We start from the raw sequence: 27194 nt of genomic DNA, 5'->3' as shown, positions 1-27194 counted from the left end.
AAAGGTGATCTCATTTCAACGAGCACCTTACTCATTTTGACGTCACTCCGTGTTTCTATTTATAGTTATGAACCATGTGACCAAACAGAAAAATACTTCGAAGTTCAAGATGGCGACGTTTTTGGCTGTTCCTCTGAAACAGACCCAAGAAGTTGAATTTATCAAGCCTATGAGAAGTTTCATTCAAAATACATTTAGCCAAGCAGACCCAGATGATTATAACAAAGCTCTCAATGAATTTAGTAAACTAAGAAATCTTATGATTGCAAAATCTGTCGATAAACACGACAGCGCGCTAGAAATTTTGTATCGGTAAGATATCATAGTTTTGTTTATATTACATTATTTTCGATGGAGAATTAATAATACTAAATTCATTACAGCCTTCTTCTTGTGGTTATCGATATGTACAAATGTGTGCACAGTCACTTCCTAGTATCATGGCATTGTTCATGGCTATTTCCTGTTTTTATGTTGCACTGCCACTGGAGCACAAATTCATAAATAGACATTAGTCCAAATAATTATGACGTCTGGCAAGGCTAGGAAGGCGTCCCAGAAAAAAATTTAAAATAGCCTTGCCAAACGTCATAATTATTTGGACTAAATACACATATCAGTCATATGAGTAAGTAAGTAATTTTTATTGGTTTAAAAATGTGCCTAGATTTCCTGTAAAACTCCCAAAATCTCAACAAGAACCACAGAATAGATAGATACCACCCCCTCCCCATCCACCACCAAAATAAAAAATGGTTGCTCAGATTTTCCTGAAAACTCACCATGAACCGGTTTATTTATCAAGAATGCTCCTTCTTTATATACATGTAGTATATATGTGGTATGAGGCTTAAATTAAAATATTGTTTGTTTGCCCTTTACCGACCGACCCTATAAATTTGTTCCGCCTGAAAATCTTTTATTTGTATTTACCAGACATATTTTATTTATTTTATTTTTTTCGTTCCTACCAAAAATCTTATATTTGTATTTCCCGCTCAATTTTTTTTAACAGAATCCTTAACTCGAATAATTCAAGCCCTTTCCGTGTCCGATTTTCTCCCACACAAGGACGTCGTTTAGGCGTTAATGTAGCCTTCGAAGATCAGCGGAATATAACGACTGAATTATTTGGGTTACAGAATCCTCAGGTTTTATCTTTAACCGGTTGGCGGTTGGTATCACCTGAGCGTTTCACATGAACACTTGCATTTGAAGTTTCAAAGCATTTGTTTGAAATCGATGTTGAACGCCTCCTGGAATCATGATATGACGTACCTTACTCTGTACCTTTATACTTAAAGTGCAGGGTTCATATACAAAAAATTCGTTTGAAACAAAATTATCAACGTGATTTCAAACTAATTTGTAAACGAACGTTGTATTCTATGTAGGGATGGCTTTTCGTGATCCGCAGATCAGGATGATTATGTTAACAATGCCGCTATATTATTTATATCTGACATGAACCAGAAGTGACAAAACCCTGTAAAGTGGAAAATATCTGGCAGTAAAATCGCCAAGTTTTCCATACAGATCATTTATAAATGCGATGTAAAGTATGTGACAATTGAGTTTTAAGTCTTGTAGCATTTTTATTGGAAACAAAGGCACACATGAAATTTTTAACACGCTGGACATATCTTACTAGTACAGAGTTATCTCTTACAGAAAACCTAAACTTACAAGGTACGTAGTACAAATTTAAGTGCAAGTTCAAACTCACAACTCTATATTTTGATATTTGAAAACAAAATAGTAGTGCATATGAATATATTAGCTTCACATTCTACGTGATATTTTTTTTTTTAAACTAATAGTCCCAGAAAACTTATTTGCAAAAATAAAATGGACAAAAATTACATTCTGCAGATTTTGTATCTATAAAATAAAATATTATACCTACCTGCCTACCCATGACAAATAATATACCGAGCCAAGTTATTTTTTTGGGGGAAAAATAAAATATTTTACCTACATGTACCTACCTACCCTGTTTCAAAACAGAGGGGTCGGAAAAGGGCAAACAAACAATATTTTAATTTAGGCCTGAGTGCTTATGACTTCAATAGACAACTTTGGAGTTTGATGAATTTCGGTCAAAAACTTTGGTTTCAGTGAACATCATTTGTGTGTTTAGGGGCATCATCACTTCTGTTTCCATGTTAAGCAAGTAGTCAGGGAAAACTATGCTGCTATTTTGCTAGAAATTTTCAGCAAATTGAATTATCAAAATTGATAATCAGCACTGCTGTCATTAGGGAATTGTGATTAAGTACCTACAGAATAAATGTAATGTCTAGTCTTTCCTGCACAATGACGATCACTTAAACTCTTGATGAACGTTAATAGTGCAGGGATTCAGGCAATCCCCTCTATCTGGGAAATGACGTCAGAAAGGTGTGCACAGTTGACCCTTTTTTTCCAGTGTTGGACGAACTGGAGACAACTTTTCATCCAGGTTAAAAAAATAACAATTAAAACAATTTTTAAAAATATCTAGGCATACCATGGATATGTGATTTTGGCATTCATATTTATATAGAACATGCATATGTTTTAACTCTAAGTTTTTGAATTAACATACTTTTAAGGCCAATTAAAATTAATTGCTAGATTTTCAACCCCACCCGCCCCGATTTTTTTTATTTAACAAAAATGTGATTTCCGGGTTTTGTTCATATAAAAAAGAAGATGTGGTATGATTGCCAATGAAACAACTATCCACAAAAGACCAATATGACACAAACATCAACAATTATAGGTCACTGTATGGCCTTCAACAATGAGCAAAGCCCATGCTGCATATAGTCAGCAATAAAAGGCCCCGATATGACAATGTAAAACAATTCAAACGAGAAAACTAACGACCTTATTTATGTAAAAAAAATGAACGAAAAACAAATATGTAACACATAAAAAAAAGAAAACCACTGAATTAAAGGCTCCTGACTTGGGACAGGCACATACATAAATAATGTGGCGGGGTTAAACATGTTAGCGGGATCCCAACCCTCCCCTAACCTGGGACAGTGGTATAACAGTACAACATAAGAACGAACTATAAAAATCAGTTGAAAAGTTAATAACTCATCAGATAGATTTGTTCATGTCCATTACCGGGAACCATCGATAATTTCGTTTCATTCAACACTTCCTGTTTCAAATTTTGTTTTTGTATTTCTTCGAGTAATCTTAACGAAATGATTGAGTACACATATTCTGCTGCTCTATGATGGCAACATCATCTACCAAGAATAGAGATTGTTAACGAGAAGGGCATGAAATACCCGAGTAACGAGTAAAATGCTTGTCATTTAACGCAAATTGCGGTAGTCACAAGTGAATCGAAAACTGTGTTTTTTTCTTTAATTATACGATGACTTTGTGTCAGGAAATTTGGACTGTGAATGATATCCAAAGCGCACGAATCGTAGAACCAATTGGCAAAAAAACATGACTGGATTAAAGAAATTGACACAAGCACAAATTTGTTTGATTTATGACCGTATATTGAGAGAAAAAAGTCGACAAACACACATTTTAAGTCTCTTATATTTACCCATGGCTGTTGTTTTTTATGACAAACAGCAAACACCCTCTGTAACTGTCCCAATACCCTCAATTTAGTCATTAAACAACAACTACTTTTTGGTTAAGTTCATGTTTTACATCATAATTACTTTCCACACTGAGTTTACATTTTATTTTGTACACATAATACTTGTGTTGCATACATTTGTACCAATACATTTTATTGATTTTATGTGGACTACAAACCATTGCTCAGAAAGCAAAATAAAATTGGTGTAGGTCTAGTCCAACTGAAGAGAGCATTTCTCTTCTCTTTGATGTATACTATAAATAGGTTTCTAAAGCGGCAATTACATGTATAACAGTGGTTGCCAATCAAGAATTTTTATTTAAGAGTTTAAAAAATAATGTTGGTTTCCTTATACAGCATGTACATGTATATATACATTATACAAGCTTGTTTTCCACTAGCATATACCCCGCGGTATGAAGAACTTGTGGCACGGCTTTCCTATGAAATGAAATTTAAAAAATAAAACCTTCCCACCCGCCCCATTTTTTTCAAAAATTTGGATGAAAATCTTCTAATTAATTTTAATTGGTCTAATCATAGTTTAATTTTTTTAATCATTATGTAGATAAACAGGATTACATTAACATTGTATTTACTGTATTGTAGGTATTATGACCAAGTTGTTGCAATCGAAAACAAATTACCAATTGCAGAAAATCAGGTGAGGATTTAAAAAAAAATGTAAAAACTATACATTCTGTATTGGTTGTCCCATGTTAATTAGGAGCCTGTAATTCAGTTCTTGTAGTTTTTTTGCTGTACACCATATTTCATTGTTATGTACATGAATCAGGCCATTTCTTGTTTGAATGAATTTATATTTGTTATTTCAAGGTCTACTGACTTGAAAATTTTGCAAAGTTAACATGTAAATAGTTTGTGATTAGGTCAATTCAAGGGGATCCAGTTAGGGTAGGCAAATGTTAACTGTATTCAGTTTTATAAATACTTGCCCATCTTGTTACCATGGAGAATATTTGGCCGGCTCCTTTAAGTCATGGTCTGTACAGGGATGGATCCAGTCATTTTAAACAGGGGGGTCCTAACCAAGGACAAAAGAGGGGATCCAACTAAATGTCCCCATTCAAATGCATTGATCGTCAAATAAAAAGGGGGGTTCCAACCCCTCGAACAGTTTATTTAAGTTTTATAGCTCTACATTGTATTCTACTGTTATTGGTGTGTTTGAAATGAAGCAAAGTATTTTCATTCATACATGTACAAATGTATGTATAAGGTGAAAAAGTAAAAATCAGCTAAGTCAGAGACAGTTTTCAGTAAGTGAAAAAGTGAAAAAATCTCCCTGTAATGATCAGCAGCATGCATGACATACACAAAGCTGTCAGTAAAAAAATGTGAAGCTCTCAAAAAAAAAAGATTAAAAAATATTGAAAGAAATCTGATTTTTCTGCTATATTAACTGTATAATGTAATTTATTCCTTAATATACTCATATCATTGACAATAAATTTGACTTGTGCTTGTTCCATTACATAACATGTGTTCATTTATGCAATGCCAATAGCAGACTAGAACTGCCTGGGCATTTAAACAGAAAACTTATTATTTTACAATGCTTTTCATACTGATTTTCAGATAAGAGTAAATTTCAAGTGGAGAGATGCTTTTGATAAAGAATCATTATTCTCTGGGAAGAGGATTTTGGGTAAGAAAAAAAATACATAATTGGAAAGAAAGCTAGATTGAAAAATAACATACACATATGTAGTATTGTAACAATTATCTAAAATGATCAAATATGCTAGAAAAAAACAACATTATTTGATTCTTATAGTTAGTACTGTAGATTCATTGTTGGATACCAATTTTCATGGATTTCGTTGGGAGAGAGAAACCACAAATTTAAATGTTCAACCAAGTGCAAATTTGCTGTATTATATGCAGACTTTTGGAAAACCATGAAATAAAATATCCACAAAAATGCCAGTTTTCCTCAATCCATGAAAATAAGTTCCAACAAAAAGGCAATGAATCCACAGTAATTGAAAAATTGAAAATTGATATTTTGACTCAGTGGTAAGTAACTTATATTTTATGTTTTGATCATATTTATGTTCTTATTACCTTTGAATCACAGTCATACTATTAATACACATTAATTAGTGAACTTCAGACCTCAACGTTTGTATAATCATTTTGTAGTTGTATTTAGAAATAAATCATTATGAAATATATAATCAATAACATGTCTTTTTTACATATCTAGTTTTGATTATTTCCAATAGTGATAAAGAATAAGCTACACTTAGAGTAAATTTGATTAAACAATGATTTGTAATGAAGTGATTTAAGAGCCATTACATGTATATACCAAAACAGTATGTTCGTTTTCTGTGTGTACAATATAAACAAGATAAAACCTTGCCAAGATTTGATTTTGATTTTTGGTGTTTTAACACCACTTTTAAGTCATTTAGGCTTTTTTGTGGCTGTCAGCTTTTATTGGTGGAGGAAGCTGGAGTCCTCAAAGAAAACTAATAATTTGATAGGAAAACTGACAATCCTAGTCAATTAAGACTGGAGTCAAGTGCCCCCCCCCCCCCACACGAGCGGTGTTCAAACTAACTTCCTCGGTGTTGACTGGCTAGTTATTACAGTAGTAACTACTTAGAACACTCGGCCACAGAGGCCCCATCTTGCCAAGATATTCTTCAACAACAGAAATACCTTTTAAAAGACGACATCAAACTGATTTATTGGACTTTAATTATATTTCATATGACGAGAGTCTCTTTTACTTTAAAATTTAAATTTATCTTTTGTAGACGAAACGTTCGTCTGGCGTATTTACAAAATTTAGTCCTGGTATCTATGATGAGTTTACTTACATCAAATATCAGTCATAGATGAATATATTGAATCAAAGATAAAACAAAAATTGATAATAAAATTGATTAGAATGGTGCCAGTAAACATATGTATCTTGGTATGATATTGCGCATTACATTTCAATTTAAATGATTGTTACAGCTATAGCGTCCGGTTCCTATGAGAAAGTATGTATGTTGTTTAACATTGCTGCTCTACAGACACAGATAGCTGAGGTACAGAACCATGATAGTGATGAAGGACTTAAAACTTCAGCTAAATATTTCCAGGTAAGAATATGAAATAATGGAGGAAATTTCATAGGTCATAATGTTAAGATATTAAAAATAGTGTATATAAGCCACCTCTGTAGTGGTGGGTGCATGAAGTTTTACCCTTGTTGGTAGAATTTACGAACTTCCAAAATTTTGTTTCCGTTCTCTATCTTTTGTTTGCCGCTGACAACCAAATGTAATGAAACTTACACACAATATTTATTACCACCAGACACAGATCAAGTTGGAATTTTGGTAAGTTACTTTAGTTGTTTTAGAGTTATGCTCCTTTACAAATGGAAAATTGCAGATATTATTTTGTTTCTTTTTTTTTTTTGGCATATCTGTAAGTTAACATTTTTTTTATATTCCAGTCTGCCAGTGGTATTTTTGGACACCTGAAGGATGTTGTATTGTCACATATACAACAGGATCCAACACCTGACATGAACCCAGACACGCTTAATGCTCTCAGTGCCTTAATGGTTGCTCAGGCCCAGGAAACAATTTACAGAAAATGTGCAAATGGTAATTTACATTTTTCTGTTAATTAGATGTTGAATTTTCTCTCTAGCTCCGGCCCAGGAAACAATGGAACAAGAAGACAACAATTGGTGTATCTGAGCAAATACCAAGTATATGTATAAAAAAGAAGATGTTATATGATTTCCATTGAAATAAATCTCCACAAGAGACCACATGACACAAAATTTAACAACTTTAGGTCACCATACTGGCCTTTGACAATGAGCCTAGCCAGCTATAAAAGGCCCTGAAATGACAAAGATAAAACGATTCAAAAGAGAAAACTAACAGCCTCTGTAAAATGAAGATTTATCATTGCACTTTCTCATTGTTATAGTATAACATGTGCATGCATTGTTTATAATGTTTTCATATGCTGAATTTTGAAATTACCTTCTTACGAAAATAGATATACATGTTTTAAATAGAATGACATTAAAATGATCATCAGCCAAAATAGTTTTACAATAAGTTGACAGCAGTTGAAGTGTAGTTAAGTTAATACAATTAAGATCATTACCCTAGCTAAAACAAAATTACAAAGGAATAAAATTAAGAATGGAAATGGGGAGTGTGTCAAAGAGACAACAACCCGGCCATAAAACAGACAACTTTGTATGTAGACGTATAAAATCTCCTCACTGACAACAAAAACTACAGATTAAATGCACTGTACATGAATATGAATTATTAATCATTTCCAGATAAGATGAAAGATGTTATGGTTGCTAAAGTTGTACATCAGTGTTCAGAACTATATGCTGATGCTATGAAATTGATGCAGTTGTCAACCCTGAAAGAACTTTGGCCAAAGGTAACAATTGTAAAAAAAAAAAAAAAGGGGGCAATTACAAAAACAAGAAAAAAGATTTGATTGATAGTGGAAATGTGACAACTAATTTTGTTAACAAGAGGAATGGAGGTTCTAAAAACAATATTCAGTTATGGTTTATTACAAATGTTACCAAAATATATTCAATTAATGGACAAAGGTTCAGAATATGTATTGGTCAAGTTTACATGCCGGTTAGACAATTACACTACAGTTTTTACTCACCCAGATAGACTTTCGCTTGCATGGAGTAATCATACACTCTTTATATCATACTCTGTCATGTTCCTTATCTAATAGATGAATATTACCATGTGGAGGAATTTCTAGTTTAAACCAGTACACAACCTTATTGCTCAAAATCTTGATTAGTATAATAAGATGAGTTGTTTGAAATCAATGTGTGTAGTGAACATGACTTTATTTACATGTTAGGTTTTACTTAGCACACATTCTATGTTTTTTTATCTTATGAGAAATGGAGATTTCAACATTTTGTAATTTTCTAGAAAAATAGTATATCTTAGATTATCTCCCCTTGAATTTGAAGGTTAAAGGTTTTTGTCATATGATAGATTATCTTTTAAATTAAATTATCTTTTTATTGTGAAGGAAGTAGACCATTTCTGGAGATATAATTTGTATTACATAATTGCTAAAAGATCAAAAAGATAAAGAAATCGTTTGCAAAATATTTTGTCTATATTGACCATATAAAACATATATAGAAATATTCACTTTGTTATATGATTTAGGTTTATGAAGCCTAATCTATATGACAAACGAGATGATTTTATGTTTTTGGTACAGTACATGAGAGTGTTCTCATGTTCAATAATGGCAAAGTTTAATTACTCAAAGGAGTAAATGGTGCTACCATGTCAAGCTAGAGCTTTGATGGGTCTAAAAAAAAAAAAATGGAGATATTTACATGTAGTTTAGGGTTAGCACATCCTTATCCTTATTTAAATTTAGATTTAAATTCTTAGTCCAGTAGCCCTGTTCACAAAAAATCTTATGATAAAAATATTTACCTGAATTGTTTATCCAACTTGATCAAAACTACTGAGTTTTATTGATAACATTATCTTCAACAAGATCATTGTACATTGAATTTAAGTCAAATACAACTATAGATGATTTGGCAGTCCGTACAGAGCTTCCCTGATTCCCTCCTTCATCACCACTTATAATAACTATGTCCTAGAAGTAAGGGATAGTTTCTTTTCGTGTTATAAATATAGGTACATTGTAGTTAATGCTGGATTCTATCAAAATACTGAAGAAAGACTTCATTTACCGTATTTTGTTAAGTTTGAAATTTGTACATGTAAATTTCAGTTGACATAGCTTGAACACATGAACTTGTGAATTCAGTTGTGAAAAGCATTATAGTATTGTTAGTTTTGTAGTCTGTCAATTCATTTCATAGTCATCAGGTCATTTAGAATCTACCCAACAAGGAAAATAGATTTGTAACAAAACATTATTCATATTGATTGTGTCCCCTTGACTGAAAATGTAATAATCTAAGAAAAAGAATTAAGTGTTTATTTTTGGAGCTGATTTTTTAATGAAGAAAACTGATCATTATATTAAATTTCAGTATTTTAAAGTACCACAATAAAAAATTGAATATTGAAATTTTCATTGCAAAATACTTTATATATATATACCATTTTATCAGTTATTATTTTTACCATATTGCGATTTTAGACCTAGTGTGCAGCTACGACAAAAGAGATGATTTTAAGTTTTTGGTATATCACATTAAACTGATTCATGTTGACAGTCACAATAATTGTTATGGTTCAACTGATATATATTTATAGATCATCGTTGATTATCTCAATGAGATTAGTTTCTCGCTTGAGCTGGTACAGGGAATGTGAGAAATCAATCGAGTTGAGATAACCAATGAGAATCTGTTTAACGCTCTTTTACCTATGGGGACATTTTTAATTTCAATGACCATGGGCACATGCGTTTTGAGTTTCTATCAATAATTTTTCTTATCATATACTTAGACTAAATAACATATGATTTTTACCGTATGATAATAGCATTAAATTCAAGTATTTTCCATATTTTTGGAATTGGTGCTTTAATAGCGGGCTGATATGAAAAGTTTATCACATGCTTCGAATGTTATCACATGCCTTTCCGTAACGTTATCACATGGCATTCCGGGGACACTCGGCAAATTCCGGAAAAAACACCTCAATGCTACGTTTTCAGTGAAAAACATTACAAAGTAGTGTACAAAACAATTATTTGGATACTGGAAAGTATATTTTGTATAAAAAAATAAAAAAAACACAACAAAAAGAACAATCAAATTATTAAATAAAGGCATATTTTAAAAGTTTCAAACAAAATTTAGAAATTTGCTTTAAAAAAATTTGACTTTTCCAAACAGTGTTCAGTATGTTTATTGTTGAATTATTTTTTTTGTTGTTCCGTCCATATTAAAATGTTTTTCTTTTCTGTTGAGGCACTTGATAGACAGATGTCATATCGAATGTACTAAATTTGAGGTCTGAAGTGTGTGAACTTTTCACTCTTTTAATTTCTATTTGGGAACCATGTAAAAGGATCAATATATGAATCTGTTATTTTTTCCATTGTTGAAGCATATGATAAAAAGATCATAACATGTCATTTTTCGTATTGCATGTTTTATCAGCCATCGGTCAATAAAAGCCCTCAAGCACGTCGGACCTCAAATTAAGTACATTTTAACACAATATGAAAGACTGAACTTCTTTTTTTTTTTTTTAAATCTTTTTGATACATTAAACCCTTGAAATGAAGTAAATATGAAACAGTTTATTATTTAGCCCTTGACAAAGAAAAAAGAGAAGGAGAAAGATCTATAAATTAAGTAACTGCATTGATCATTATTTTGTGTAATGTTTTTGCAGGAATGGATTCCAAGTGTTGTGATGAAGCAAGCAGCATTCCATGCAATGGCAGAATTTTACCAGAGCTGTGTCTGTAAAGAGGCAAGAAGTTATGGAGAACAAATAGCAAGACTTCAGGTAAATAATTGACTCTTCCTAAAATTGAATAATATATGATAAATGTAACTGTTTATTATCATCAAAATTGGAAAGAGAAAATCAGACTGTCAGTGGTAGCAATGCTCGAAATTTAAAGATCTATCTATATTTCTTATGATGAATGTATCTGTCTATTATCTTGAAAATTGGAAAGAGAAAATCTAACAGTCAGTGGTAGAAATGCTCAAAATTTAAAGATCTCTCTATTTATGTGTCCCAAATGTATTGCAAATAACAATTATATATCAATTTTTATGTTACTGCATATTTTCTCGAAAACTATAATAAATAAATATACTGAAAACTGCCAGAATTTATTTGATTCAAGATCTATTAAAATGACAATTTGAATGAAAACCATCAATAACTTCCTATATGGTTGATTGCTCTTGAATGATGATTTTTGACCAATTTCAGCATCTGTGTGTTTTATTTTTAAGATTTTATATAATAGATACACAGAAATTGAAAGCCATGAAAAATATAATAATGATCAAGACAAGATATACAAAAAGTCTGACACAATACTGAATTATTCCTTTGAATGAATTCTTTTACTCATTATTTACAATTTTTGTTTAATACAAAGATCTTCTCCTCTGAAACTACTGAATCAATTTAAAGCAAGCTTGGCATGAATGATCTTTTGTGTATGTTGAATATTTGACTACATGTATGTTTGATTGGTGACTACATGCATGTATGTTTGATTGGTGACTACATGTATGTTTGATTGGTGACTACATGTATGTTTTCTCTGTCTTTGCTTTGTTTCATTCTAATATAAGTTATATGGTTCGATATTGACCCTCTATGGTCTGTAAGGGGTCAGTAGTTACATGTAGCTGTATAACGAATTTATCGCACACTGGACTTTTTCTGCTGTGTGTTTGTTGAAAAATAAACAATGAAACACCACAACATTAATAGATGACGTCATCATTAACTTGTCATGAACCCGCTATGAAATTTAGTAACCCCCTACGGTTTCATAGGGGGTCATCATGTGGTGGCATTAAACCAATCACAACGTGATAATTTACCCCCGTGCGATAATAGATATTATGTAGGATACTGTGTGCATTGTTTTATTTTAATAAGTACCAATATTTTTTGGATAACAAAAAAAAAATGCATCTTTGTGGATATTCGATTTCATAGTTTTTAAAAAGTCTGCATCCAAGCTTATATAGATTTTTTTTTACTTCATTAAAAATATTAAAATTGTGGTTACCTGTACCCTTAAAATGCACAGGAATTGGTATCTCACTAATAATAATGAATTCGTAATTGACTGAGGTATATTTAAAAGTAATGTTTATATGGTATAAAAAAAGAAGATGTGGTATGATTGCTAATGAGAAAACTGTCCACAAGAGCAAAAATGGCACAGACATAAACAACTATAGGTCACTGTACAGCCTTCAACAATGAGCAAAGCCCATACCGCATAGTCCGCTATAAAAGGCCCCGATAAGACAATGTAAAACAATTCAAACGAGAAAACTAACAGCCTTATTTATATAAAAAATGAATAAAAAAAACAAATATGTAACAAACGACAACCACTGAATTCCAGGCTCCTGACTTGGGACTGGCACATACATAAATAATGTGGCATGGTTAAGTGTGACTTCATCTAGTGTTCTCTTGTCATTGCTTTGTTTCATCCTTATAGATTACTATTTATGATATTGTAGAAATGAGGCATTCTTTCATAAAAAAATTATTAATTAAAATTCTATTTTTAGCATGCAAATGATTTAATGGCTGCATCAAGTCAGAGAGGAGGAACAACTTTCAATTTTAGAAATGAACAAGGAAAAATCCAGAGAGAGCTGCAGTCTGCGAAGAAAGACAATGATTTTATTTATCACGATAAAGTTCCTGATGTGAAAACATTAGATCCAATTGGGAAAGCACAAATTGCTAAGCCTTCACCACTTCCATCAAGAGAGTTTAGCGATAAATTTCAAGGTATTATCTTAAAAATTATAATTTTCATCATTTTGATACCTCATCAATACATGTATTGTCTTGAAAAAAACGTAAAATTTGAATAAAATATTTTCAAGTTTTCATAGTTCAACAATTGCAATTTAACATGAATAAGATTATTTTGAAGCACCATTGTACGATTTTCTTCAACTTTTTCCAATTTATTTATGAAAAAACCCCAAAAATAAGTTCACAACTGGAATAGTAATATATTGTACATTGTACGTCATACCACGTCTTCTTATAATTATATTAAACAATGATTAGAAATTTAAATAGCTTTAACGTATACTTGTACTTTAAGAATTATCATATTTTTTCAGACTTGTTTTCGAAACTGGTTCCAATACCTGTATATGATGCCCTTAATGCATTTGAGAACAGGAAGAACACAATTATAAGTGGGGAAATAGGTCGCCTAAGAGAAGCCTCAACTTTAATGAATAGGTAGGTCATAAGTTAAGTAATAATACTGTGAACCAACTTATTTTTCATGGATACTTATTTCGTGTTTTATCCTTTCTTTACTTCTACTATTTAAATTTGCAATTTTCTAATTAACTTGATATAGTTCAACAGAGAAAGATCTAAGTTTAACATATTTATGACGATGTAAATTTACATTATTTTTCTACTCACAAATGTCAAGAAAAAAAACATTAGCGAAAATAAGTTGGTTTACAGTAATAGACACTGTATTTATTCACCTTTATTAGATTTTTGAAAAAAAGAGATAAGGTATGATTGCCACTAGACAACTTATCACTAACAGACCAAAATGACCTAGATGGTATCAACTGGTGGTAACTGTATGGCCTTCAACCAGGAGCAAAACCCCTACTGTATAGCAAGTTATAAAAGGTCTTGACATAACAGAATGTTTAACATTTCAAATGAATAAACCAATGGCCCTATATATGTGCAAAATAACAAATGAAAAACAATTATGCTATATTGTAACTTAAGACAACCACTGAATTACAGGCTCCCGACTTGGGACAGGCACTTACATACCCTCCTCCTTTCCTGGAACAGTGGTGACCCCTGTAACATCATGCCTCGAGGATTAACTGTATGAAACAAAAAAAGATAACTACGGCTTCAACAATGAGCAAAGCACATTTTTCTGTCACATGATTTCTAAGAGTTCTTTTTTGAAATGTTAAAATAAAAGGGCCAATTTTAACAAGAGAAAGACCTAGATCTGTCAACATGTTAGAAGCTGAGGAATTGTATGATGTGTTCCAACTTGCAAATTGGTGTTATACTAATTTATTCTAAGAAAACAAGAAAATGTGAAATATGATTCTAAAATCAATGTGTGTTTTATTACATAGTAAAGGAAAAACAGAAATTTAAAAAAAATAATGAAAATGTGGTGCCGCATAAGAAGTAAGAAATGATATCCTATAATATTTCCTTAAATTTAAGCAAAAGTATCCTATTGTTATGATTTTATATTTGACAGTGTCTTAGCTTCATTAAATCTACCAGCAGCAATAGAGGATGTGTCTGGCAGTAACAAAGTTCCACAGTCTGTCTTAGATAAGGCCAAACAAGTACAAGACCAGGGAGGAATGCAACATCTAGACAAGTTAATCAATGATTTACCAGAATTATTGTGTAGAAACAGAGAAATTTTAGATGATGTAAGTAAGACTGGTTGGGAGTTGTGACATGGAACCAGTCTTATGTAGTAAAATTTATGGACTAGATTTTGAGAAGCATTTTTGAAAATAATTTTAAGAAAGTTTTCAACAGATTTATTCTTGTGGTGAATAATTAAGTTGCTGTTTCTTTATTAACTCTGGTAAAGCTTCATGGTAACTGTGGATTCATTAATTTTTCGGGGGTACTAACTTTCGTGGTTTGAGGAAAATTTGCATATTCATTGGTTTTTGGAAAAGTCTGCATACATTCCTTTTGTAATATGTTGAACATTTGTATTCGTGGTTCTCCTGTACCCATGAAATCTAGGAAAATTTAGTATCTAACAAATATTAATGAATTCACAGTAGTTGTTTTTGCCCTGTGTTTTGGGCCAATACAGCTGCATCAAAAATTAAACAGGGGCTAAAACAGAAACAGTCCATTGGCATTGACATCACTTTTATCAAATGATATTAATTATTTCCGTCAGATTATTAAATATTTTGTTATCTCAGCGCATTTAACGACTAAATGAAGAAGAAAATAGATGATGAAGTATTTTGTAATTTCAGTGCATTAAACAACTAGATGATGAAGAACAGTCAGATAAACAGTTAAGAGACCAGTTTAAAGAAAGATGGAGCAGGACTCCATCAGACAAACTAACCAAACCAATGAAAGATGAATGTATGAAATACAAACATATATTAGATACTGCCATAGGAGCAGACAAAGTTGTACAAGAGAAATATGCTGCACATAAGAGTGCAATTGCTCTGTTGTCAAAACCCTTCGTAAGTTGATTGCAAGTTTGTTTACTTATTAATTAATCTTTGTTGGGCAGCTTTAGGAAATGAACAAGGGTTTTATATGGTATTATATGTTATTTTTAGGTTATTATTGAAGCAATGATATAATGGTTGGAACATAATAAAGGGAATATGAGTCAAATGCCACTAATATGTTGACCAAACTGACAAAGAAAGGTCATCATTAGTAGTAAGTCTATGATATTTGGCATTTAGTTGAAATAACATTGAATTATCTTATTTCCTTGGAAGACTTTTTTTTGGCCACAACCTAGTCAATGTTCATGGACTTTTTGTATAGTTTACATGCCGTTACAGAGAACTGCTAATTGTTATTCAGTGACTTTTCAGTTGTAAGAGCATTTTCACATCTCATTTCTTTGGAGATTGATTTAACTGTGCCCCCTTAGGCAATGTCCATTGACTTTCTTAAATTGTTTCTGTTATCTTGCCCAATGAAAGAACAAAAAAAATTATAACAGAAAATGCACAAAAAAATATCAAATATTTTGTCCAATATTTCATGACATTGTTGTCTCTAGTCCATCCAGTATTCTTTAAATTATTTTCGTTATATTAGCACAAAGCACAAAAAACACAGATTACTGTAAGTTCAGAAATTATAGTGAAAAATGCGACTATATGAGTATTGCACTAACAAAAATCGCATTCAGATAACAAATACATTTATCTGTATGTAGCTTTTCCTAATATTGAGATAATTAAACTTGCATTCTTGTTAATCCTTCAAAAAATCGCAAAAAATAAATGCAGGAAATAATTTCTGAATTTCCATAATAACTTATTCTACTTCTAATCTGTAAATTGTGAATTCTGTAATATATAGGATTGAGGTTTGAAAGATATTTTTCCACCTTTTGTTGTCATCTAGGCCGTTTCTACCAAATCATAGTATAAATGTGAAATACAAGTACTGTAAACTGAATTTATATTAAGATTTATGTTTAATTTTGAACTTATCTATAGGCTGAAATAGAGAAAGGGATACCAAGTGCTGGATCATATGGTGGACTGCAGAATAATAGTGCTGTTCAACAACTTAAAAAAATGATGGAAGAAGTAGCGACAATCAAGGCAGAACGGGAGGTTATAGAAACAGAAATTAAGGATGTTACATTTGATATGTGTAAGTATATCAAATAAAAAAAAAGATGACAATAACATGAGGGCAAAGATTGGTGCAAATAACAGATCGTGCAAGGAAAAAAATTGTTACTTTCTTTTACAATTTGTCATTTAATTATTTTATCAGATGATAAAAATGCTGTTTGTGGTGTTTTTTTCTGGTATCCACAAAGTTGTGTGATGATTTTATTGAGTTTATTTAGTCCTGCACAGGCCATGCTGTGTATCATAGGTTACCTTTAGAAAAACATAGTTACAAGCAAAGATTTTCACTATATCTATTCTTCACAATTAAACAGGATATACAATGTTAGAAATATAAACATTTCATAGTTTGGAATCTTTGGATTTCAAATATTGTTTTACAATTTTATTTTATTTTCTTGACCATCTTTCTTTCAGCAAGCAAGTTTTTCAGTGCAATGGCTTCAGATGGTTTAATTGATGAAGAATCTTTATCTGTTGGAGAACTTGACAGAATGTACGGTCCACTTAGAGAACAAGTCAACGATAGTATACAGAGACAAGAAATGTTAATGGGAAGAGTACAGGTAGGTTGACCAATGGAATGTTAAAATTAATTGTTCAGCTATTCTTTCAATTTAAATAAGTAAGTATCGTTACACATGTAACAGGTCAAACTAACTTATTTATTGCTTGGGACATTCCAACACCTGAAAAAACAAAATTGAAAAATTCACAATTACAAAAACATCTGACATGAACTACAGAAAAATTAAAAAATGTTTCCAACACAAAAAATAAACCCAGAAAATGAATAATTCAAATAATGAATTCTGATAGTAGAAAACATTAATATTAGTACTTTTTCTTCCAGACAACTAAATACAATAAAATTTTCAACACATATATTTTCTATCACAATAAACATAAAATAATAGATCTATTCCATAAATGGGAATCATCAGGAACTGCACTTTGAGATGGTGTGTAAATTTTTTTTGTCTCACTGAAGGGCATTATGTTTTTTTGGTCTCTGCATCTGTTCCTCTGTCTGTTTGTCCGTCTGTCACGCAGTCTGTGTCAGGGAAAAATTTTGGTTAAAGTTTTTGGTCATGGTAGTTTTTGATGAAATTGAAGTCCAATCAACTTGAAAATTAGTACACAGGTTACCTATTCCATGATCTTTTGAATTTTGATGCTTGATTAAAGTTTTTACCCCAATTTCACTGTCCACTGAACATAGAAAATCATAGTTCGGGTGGGGCATCCATATACTATGGACATATTCTTGTTATACAATGTGAGTGTAAGTAAAATTTTGAAATTGCACCTATTACCCCCATTTTCGAAATGCCTTCCATTGATATCATTCATGTTCTAAACAATTAAACACACAAGTATATTGCAAATTTTATTTTGATTTAATTCATAAAATCTCATTACATGCTCAAGTATCTGTGAACTAATAGGTGATATAGATTGTATCATATATGAAAGAAGCATACATTTTTTTTGCAATTTGTTATATAATTTTATTAGAACACAAATACAGAGTTCTGTCAAGCAAAGGCATCCAATCAGGGAGCAGCACAAAGAGAACAAGTATTAAAAGATCTGGCTGCTGGATTTGACATGTATATGGAATTAAAGAGCAATTTAGAGGAGGGAACAAAGGTTTGTTTATCAAGTTTTCAAAGTTATTGTTTCTACTGGCCTATACTTGACTGGAAATACTTCAGTTACAGTTGAACTGTCTTTTCAATACATGATTGAGGTAACAAACAAAAGACTGCTGGTCTCCTTTATAGATGGTTGACTATTGTAGGCCTGAGACAAAATTTAAAAGCTTCAGAATTGTACACAAATTATTGTTCAGAAAGTCATTTGTTGTAAAGTTGTGTACAAATATTTTAAATTATATGCCAATTTTTCATGAAAATTAGGAAATAAAAATGTATTCATATCAGGATATTAAAGTAATCCTGAAAAAAACCCAGATGAAGCTATTGAAATAAGAAGCCATGTTTGCCACTGTTAATCATTGATTTCATAAAGCAAAAAAGATAAGTAGAAGAAAAAAATTAAAATCCCCACATATACAAAATGGTATATAATTTATAGTTACTAGCTTATCCTTTCAAATACCTTTAATTGTATTCATAATAAAAACAAATAGATACAGAAAAAACAGTAAATTTTCTTGTACGGTCACATATTTGTTTTACACAAATTTCCATATTTTAGCAATCTTGTATTTCCTGTTTTACAGTTTTACAATGACTTGACACCATTGTTAGTGAAATTACAGAACAAAATCTCAGATTTCTGTTTTGCTCGTAAAACAGAGAAAGACGAACTGATGTCTGATTTACAGAAGAGAATTGCAAGTCAGCCAAGTGGACCAGCCCCTAAAGCCCCAAGTTATCAGAGCCCACCAGGTAAAAATACTACAGTACAGGGAACCTTTTTTCTATTCCTTTTCTAAGTAACTGACAAATAATGATTTTGTTTTGCCAACTGATAGTAGGGTTCTATGTAGGAATCAAATCAGGTCACCACTTTGTGTTAAATGGGATAAAAAGAAACAGAACTTTTATTTCTTATTTATAATACTATTTAGATAACTATGAACAATAGACAGGCAGTATAATGGGGCTTCTTAACTATGGAAGAAATTATTTGATATAATTAAGGTGCAGGGTATCTTTTCCAAATTAAGTATAAAAATCCCAACAAGATATGATTTAAATTATTTTCTCAAAGAATGATATTGAGAAGGAATTTCTGTCTCATATTTTATTTGTGTTGCTATTTTTTTGTTACCTAGTTTGCTGTTGAGCTATATGCAGCTTGGTGTGTTTTTGTTTGCTATTATTATTCATTTCATATATTGTAAATAAGAAATTAATGTGTTGCTTATAATAAAAAAAATGGTTACTTTATCTTTATATCTTATGGAGTCACCCACTCCTATGGTTGGGGTGTTCCAGAAAAAAACTATACTATACTATGCCCCCCCCCCCCCCCCCCGAAAAAGGCAATCTTTGACAAATATTATGCGGTTGGTTGTATTTGCAATACCAAAATGCAAAGGTAGTGTTGTTCTGTTCTATTTTTATTTCTGTGGGTGGTGGGGGATTGATAAAAATCTTAGGGGATTTGTTTTTAAGAGTCTATTTTATGATTTTCTCTTATCAAATGTTTTTTGTTATCCATATGTCGTGTTCAAAAATCATCATAATAATGTTAATTGGGTATTAGGTTGCAGACTATTAAGGCATTTTGTCATATGAATGTATCTGCTTTGTTCTAGACGCACACTCAGAGTCAGATGTATAACTTGCTAGATCAAAATGTAAATTTCAAACATATCACCATATATAGACACCCTATTCTGTCTCAGAGTTAATCAGTCTTTGCATCTACTCTTAAATTTTATATACTGCTGTGTTCAGGGGATAAGCAGCAACTTATAATTTTGAATTAGCTGGGTCACATACTTATTAAAGGCATTTACAAGAACAATGAGGTGTATCTTTTTAAACAATTTGATTGAGTGTTGGTACATTCTTTAACTACTGTTAAAAACTAGACACTTTATTAATGAATTAACCTGAAGAACATACACAAAGTCAAAATATTCTAGGAAATAAGAGCCTGCATTAAGAAGCCTACTCCAATTTAATTTAGATTCCTTAATAAAAAATGTATTGCTATTTTCTGTCAACAATTAACGTATTGCTGTTTTGTATGAACATTTTCTATTTGCAATTATCACATATGCACACATTAATTTCTGATTAACATTTCATCTTATTTAGATTATATTGTTTTATACTTTTAATCTTTCAACTATGGTAATGTGTTATTTTCACTGTTTTACTCTAGCACTAGCAGGAATTGGCAATACTTATATTTTGTGTAGTTTTGTGAACACTGCTTTTAAACGTTATTTATTTGGTGTTGTATAGAGTCCACACAGAGTAGAGTTCCACCACCGAGGCCACCTCCTCCGTCTTATACTTCTGCACCAGGACCAGCACCCGGTTATGCCCCACCAGGTTCAAATCAACCACAGGGTTAGTTTTCTTTTCCAAGTTTGGAAAGACTGTTTGGTTATGTACACAGGCAATTGTCACTCACTAATTAATTTTAACATTTGCATGATCAAAATTACAAAAAAGCAAGACATATCTCTGTGATAACAGTTTATATTTCAGAATGCCTACAGTCCATTCATAATTGAAATTTAGGTAAAACAAATTCTTGGAGGTCTTGGGAATAGATTATTCACAAAATTACCTAAAGACTTGTCTGTAGAAAACATCAAGTATCCACAGAAGTACAACTGTTCATCAATCTAGTAAAATTGATTCCACTAATTAAATGAATCCACAGTCCTTAATTTCAAATGAATACATATTATTTTTTCAAGAAATTAAAACCATCATTTGATTAATGTATTTGCTAAACAAAGAACACATATGAAAGCCTTTGATTCAGATGAGCTTACTTTCAATATAAAAAACAAGTTTATTCCACATGACATTCATGTTAAAGTTCATGTCAACTTCAAACTGGGATTAGGTTCATTTAGAGGCTCATTTAATATTGTATTTTGATAAAAGACAACATTTACAATGACTACTTCTGATTCATAGAAAACACTCAATGACTTTCAGCATTAACCAGCTAAGCTTGTTTTCAGTCCAGACTGATATCTAGAGCTAATAAAATCCTGGCAAATTGATTATCAAAGTTCAGGCCTTAGTCCTCCACTGAAATGAATCATTGTGCAATCATAAAAACATGTAGGATTACCCCAGAAGACAAACTTCTTGATTTTTAAACTAATATAAGTACAAAAATGAAAACAATAATGATTCTCATACTGATAGAATATGGAAAAATAATGTATTTAGCACATAAATACTATAAGAGGAAAAAAACAGTAGTCAACTGTACTATACACCGCAATTTTGCGCCTGTCCCAAGTCAGGAGCCTCTGGCCTTTGTTAGTCTTGTATGATTTTAAATTTTAGTTTCTTGTGTATTATTCGGAGTTTAGTATGACGTTCATTATCACTGTACTATTATGCATATTTTTAGGGGCCAGCTGAAGGACACCTACGGGTGGGAATTCTCGCTACATTGAAGACCCATTGGTTGCCTTCGGCTGTTGTCTGCTCTATGGTCGGGTGGTTGTCGCTTTGACATATTCACCATTTCCTTTCTCAATTTTACACTTATTATTTGCTCTGAACATTTAAAAAGCAACATACAAGTGAAAAAGTTTGAATAAAATTTACCTTAAAAAAGAATTCACTAAAAGAAAAAAACATTGGGTAGTAAGGTTCTGTTATGAAAGGCCAATTATCTTAGATATACTAAAATGGTTTTGGAAAACACCCTTAACTGAAAAAAGACAAAATAACATGACTCCACAAGACATTACTCAGAAAGATGACAGCAATAACTCACCACAAATGGGGCTTGACCTTGTGTGCTCTTGAAGTTCCTGCTACACTCTTGGTATCCATTTTGTAGCTCAAAAAGAGATAAACTCTGGTGATAAGTTACATAAACTGATGTCATAAATAAGGAAATAAGAGCAAATTGTATACTTGGTAATAAATAAAGGAAAAGCTCAAATAATGCCCAATATCTGTATTTTTCATAACATTGGCATAAATATAGCCTTTATTTCAGGAAAACCTACTATAAACCAATCTGAACTTTTAAGAAAAAAATGCCCAAATTTAAAAAAAAAACCCAACACAGGACAAAAAGACAACAAATTTAAAAGGGAAGTAAGAGATTACTTAAAAATAAGAAAAAGACAAGAAATAAAAAGAAGTAGTAACACATATATAGGAACAGTGTTATTGTTGTATACATTGTATTAGTATAGTACTGACACTAAGTAGGATAGGGATGCACATAAACACTAACCTATTGTATTAATTTAATTCAATTAATCCTCTACTTTGATATATGATTTAAGACTGTAAAATAACAGTCATTATTGATTTAATCAGTGTGACTGCAGTGATAACATTGAAAAAGAATGACAAAAGATACCAGAGGGTATAGTGAGTTAGGCCAGAATTGTTGAAATCATTTGTTTTCATAACATGTAGTAAATTGTAGGAAACTTAAGTTTTCGATTTTCTTAGTAAAAGGTCAAAGTGGCAGCTATTACCATTGAAAAGTAATGCTATAATAAAAGTTAATTATTCCACTTTTTGATCAATTTATTAAGATTGTACATTATTTGTTTATTTTGCAGCCAATGCTCCTCCCCCACATGAACAACAACCAGCACAACAGAGCTACGGTAAGTAAACAGTAAAATCACAAAAATACTGAGGGAAAATTCAAAACAAGAAAGTCCCTACTCAAATGGCAAAATTAAAAGCTCAAACAAATCACAACAACTGTCATATTCCTGACTTTGTACAGGCATTTTCTTGGTATGATGGATTAAACATAGTTTTAAAGCTAGCTAAATGACAGTGTTTAGTTTATGTAAAACATAGATTTTAGAACTATTTCAACATTTTTTTGAAATGAATGAAATTGTAACTGGTACTGTAAAAATCATTTATTGCAACAGAATAACTGATATTTATTCAAGTTGGATCTTCTTCAGAGTTTCAGGTAAGCTAAGTACCAGGAGTCAGTGTCACAAACAAAAAAAATCACAAACAATTCAGTGTACTTATGATCAATCTTAGTCAAATGTTTTTTGAAACAAGACGATTTTCATGTAAAAAAATATATTGTTTTTTTACAAATAAGTGAAATATTTCTGAAGTAATTATAACATCTGGCATAAAAAATCATCCTCATTTTATCTAATGATTTCAAAATGATTAAAGGCTACATGTTTTACCAAAAAGATTTGAAACAGAGTGGAACAAATAGATTGTGATCAGATGGTAAACCCTTTAGTAGATAAACCTTTATGCTTTTAGCCAAAGGTTTAAAAATGTCAAGTTAAATGATCATGTAAAAACTATGATATATTAAACAAAATTTCACTTTAATATATTGATAACACAAAAATCTTGAATGCATACTAGCATTATTGAAAAAACTCTAATAAACTTTTAAAGCTTGCTTACAACAACAAAAACTGATACACAGTTTTGGTAAACACAATTAGTTCATACATTTACTAAATATATATATATATAAACACCACAAAATACAGGAAAACAAAATGAAGACAATGGAAGTGAGTACAATATCTAATGCACCCCATGCTTATATTTAGCACTACCTTTTATTGTCATCAGTGATTTCATCATCATGTGTAAATTGTTACAATTATCTCCCAATCAGCAATCACCAGAGATTGAAATTGTGAATGAAAACTTTGTACACAAAGAGCTGCATTTTCGTTTTCTTAGATTTAAAGTTTAATCGCTTTAATGCATACATATATTGTTGAAAATCTTCAACAGTCTACAACATTGGAATATTATTTGATATCATTTTTGAATATTTAAAAGTAGATATCACTAGTCAAAATTATTGCTTGATTTTTCATTTATTAATGAGATGGTCATCCTGTCATATTTATCACATTAATTCCTGAGTTCACAGCATTAACATTGCAACACAATTATTCAGTAGTGATATATGGGGTTCAAACCAACATCTGCACCTGTTGACTGTTGACATTTGATAGGTTACAAATACATATTTTTTTAATGAATGCATTAGAAAAGTTTGTACTGATAGGTTAGGTATTAATTAGGTTGATGAAAATGAACAAAAAATTCTTATCTGAATGCAAACCAAGGATAAAATTTAACCAGAACTAGACAACATGTATATACCAATTATAAAATTACATAGTTTATTCTAATCAAATGATATTTCCTAATTCTGAAATTTTGCCACCTGAAACATGTTTATTCTTCATGTTTCATTATGCCATAGGATTTAGACTTATCAATTTTATTTCATATCTTTCATTGTAGGACAACCTGGTGCATGGGGACAACAGTCACCATATCCACTGAGTATGTCTATGCCAGCAATGCCGTCAGGGTTTAATGCATATAACCCATACATGCAACCCTACCCAGGACAACAGCAACCTCCTTATCCAGGACAACAGCCATATGGTGGGCAACAACCAATGCAGTATCCCGGACAACAACCATATCCCGGACAACAACAGCCATATCCAGGACAACAGCAGCCACAGTACCAAAATCCTCCCTATCCACAACAACCACAGTGGCGCTAACAATTTTATATATTAATAGCAGTGATTTTTATATTCCGTTTTTCATGGTGATTTTGTATGGTTTGGTATAAACCACACATTGTTAGACCTTGTTGTTACGTTAATATATTGGTTCATATGCATAGTCAGTGTATTGTTTTGTTATTTAAAGGATGTAATTAAAATTATCAATTTATTGGATTATTTCAGTGCATACAGTTGCTTTTAAAAATAAATCTTAGATGCATTAAAAAAAAAGAATCCAGAGGCCCTGGTTTCTCTATTTTTGTCATGGATGTTTTTCCTAGCATTGTAAGCTATATAGTGCTTAAAGGCTGTTTTGTTTTTGTTTTTCAAAGGCTAGGTTTTTCTCTCAGGATTAAAAAAAAACAAAAAAACAATGTTAGCAGTTATTACTTTGTGAGAATTGTTGTGAATCTGTCATTGAATATGATTTAAAAGTTATGTGAAAAATGAATTACATTTATTATGTGGAAAAAATGAATCCCATTTATTATGTGGAAAAATGAATCCCATTTATTATGTGGAAAAAATGAATCCCATTTATTATGTGGAAAAAATGAATCCCAAACCTTCAAAAAATTAAGTGTATCGTACTATTGGTTATCATTGAAGAGTTTTGCAAAAGAATGCTTACTTATCACCATTTATAAGTTTGTTATTGTAGTGTGAAACAATACAATTATTAACTAACAAATAACATTACTTTCAAACTATATTGTGTAAAAACAAATTATTAGTTCAAGATAAGAATCATGCTATATGGCATTCTGTGCTAAATTCCATGTTGAGACCATCTTTAAAATATTCTTAATTTTTTAGGTAAAGAAAATTTCAAAGGATCAAGCATACTATAAATAGCTACCACTAAATACCATCCTAATATACATGATATATATTTAGTTAGAGATTAAGCAACTAAACAATCAATCTTTTAATATAATTGCTATGAATTTTTGCCCTATCTTTATTTTTAGTATTTTAGTGAATTTGATTTGACACATGCTACTTTATGTTTTTATTTCAATATTTGCTGACATAATTTGTAGGTTGGTCTATTAAAATTATGAGTTTCTATAGAATAACAACTAAATAGCTCTGTATCGTAAAATTCTGGTAAATATTATTTACTAAATGTTGTCAAAACCGTTTTTCTCTGCTTCGACAACAAAGTTATTTTGATTTTTTCCAGAATAAACTGCACAAAATATACTGATAGCAGCTATTGTGGTATTGGTGGCTTTATATTGTTGTCATTCAATCTTTATAGACATTAGAATATTTGTTTTCTGCATCAGAAAAATTTGAAAGAAAGAGTTACTGCCCTTTGAATGTAAATTTATACTAATTCCTTCTGTTATGTAGTTCAGTAGATTTATTATTAAAAAAAGTTTTTATGCAATTAGTAAGCAACTTTCAAGTAATTATTCTTAATACATATTTAATCAAAAGTAATAATAAATAATAAGAAGAAAAGATCTTGATGCAATATACTTTTGTGTAGAAATTATCTGTTCAACCAGACGGTCAAGGTCGTTTAAAACCACCAAAGTTTGGTAGTGATGTAGTAAAAATTTCATTTTGTGGTAGGACAATTGAATCAGATAGAAATGTTCCTAATGAAACAGTCAAAACTATTAGAAGGGAATGAAGATTTAACTTCAAGGGGGTGATTAGGGTTTTATCCTAAAAAAAAATATCTGATCTGATGAAAAAAAATCTGAATGCAGATTTCCCTTATAGTATTAAATATTGAAAAACATACCCCCCTTTAAAGTTCAATGGTTGCTCCTTAAACACTAAATTTCTTGATGATGTGTATATTTGACCGACAGAAATTAAGTCTTACAGGACTAAAAATATAATACATATGTCAGTTGTCACTGTAAAGAAAGTGGACAGTCATTAAAGCAATTTTAAAAGAGAAAGCCTTTTCCTTTTTTAGCATTACATGATATTTAGTTTAGAGTTTGGGTTGAATGTGGAATTATAAAATCAGGTATTGTAAAAAATGTCATATTTACACAAAATTGGGATCATTTATAATTATGCTTTCCACATGTGCACTGCACATAAATAATTATCTGTGTGGTAGGAAAAGGATATTGTTATGTATGTACACAGAATGGTTATGATTATTTATACACAATTATATCAATTTTTCTGATTTGTTAATTGTGAAATTATGTTATTGTCATCATTAAATTATCTTATTTCTACAAGAAAACTAGTTA

At 31.0% G+C, this 27194-nt stretch overlaps 1 protein-coding gene across 2 annotated transcripts; it reads left to right on the top strand.

The window, feature by feature from the left end:
- Positions 1–71: 71 nt before the first annotated feature.
- On the top strand, positions 72–27194 carry LOC134707369 (programmed cell death 6-interacting protein-like). Of its 2 annotated transcripts, XM_063567075.1 has the most exons (18): positions 72–312; positions 4214–4268; positions 5204–5273; positions 6599–6726; positions 7086–7239; positions 7941–8050; positions 10993–11109; positions 12882–13107; positions 13452–13575; positions 14597–14777; positions 15351–15572; positions 16575–16734; positions 17136–17284; positions 18237–18371; positions 18967–19135; positions 20669–20776; positions 22987–23034; positions 24689–27194. In XM_063567075.1, exons 1-18 carry the CDS (start codon positions 110–112, stop codon positions 24958–24960), a joined length of 2631 nt encoding a protein of 876 aa, XP_063423145.1. In that variant the 5' UTR covers positions 72–109; the 3' UTR covers positions 24961–27194. The 2 variants fall into 2 exon arrangements, with proteins under 2 accessions (XP_063423145.1, XP_063423146.1); XM_063567076.1 differs by lacking the exon at positions 20669–20776.

Source organism: Mytilus trossulus, chromosome 2 (genome assembly GCF_036588685.1).
Source record: "Mytilus trossulus isolate FHL-02 chromosome 2, PNRI_Mtr1.1.1.hap1, whole genome shotgun sequence".
Lineage (NCBI taxonomy): Eukaryota > Metazoa > Mollusca > Bivalvia > Mytilida > Mytilidae > Mytilus > Mytilus trossulus.
The sequence above is the reverse complement of the archived record's forward strand: the minus strand, read 5'-3'. Positions and strand labels throughout refer to the sequence as shown.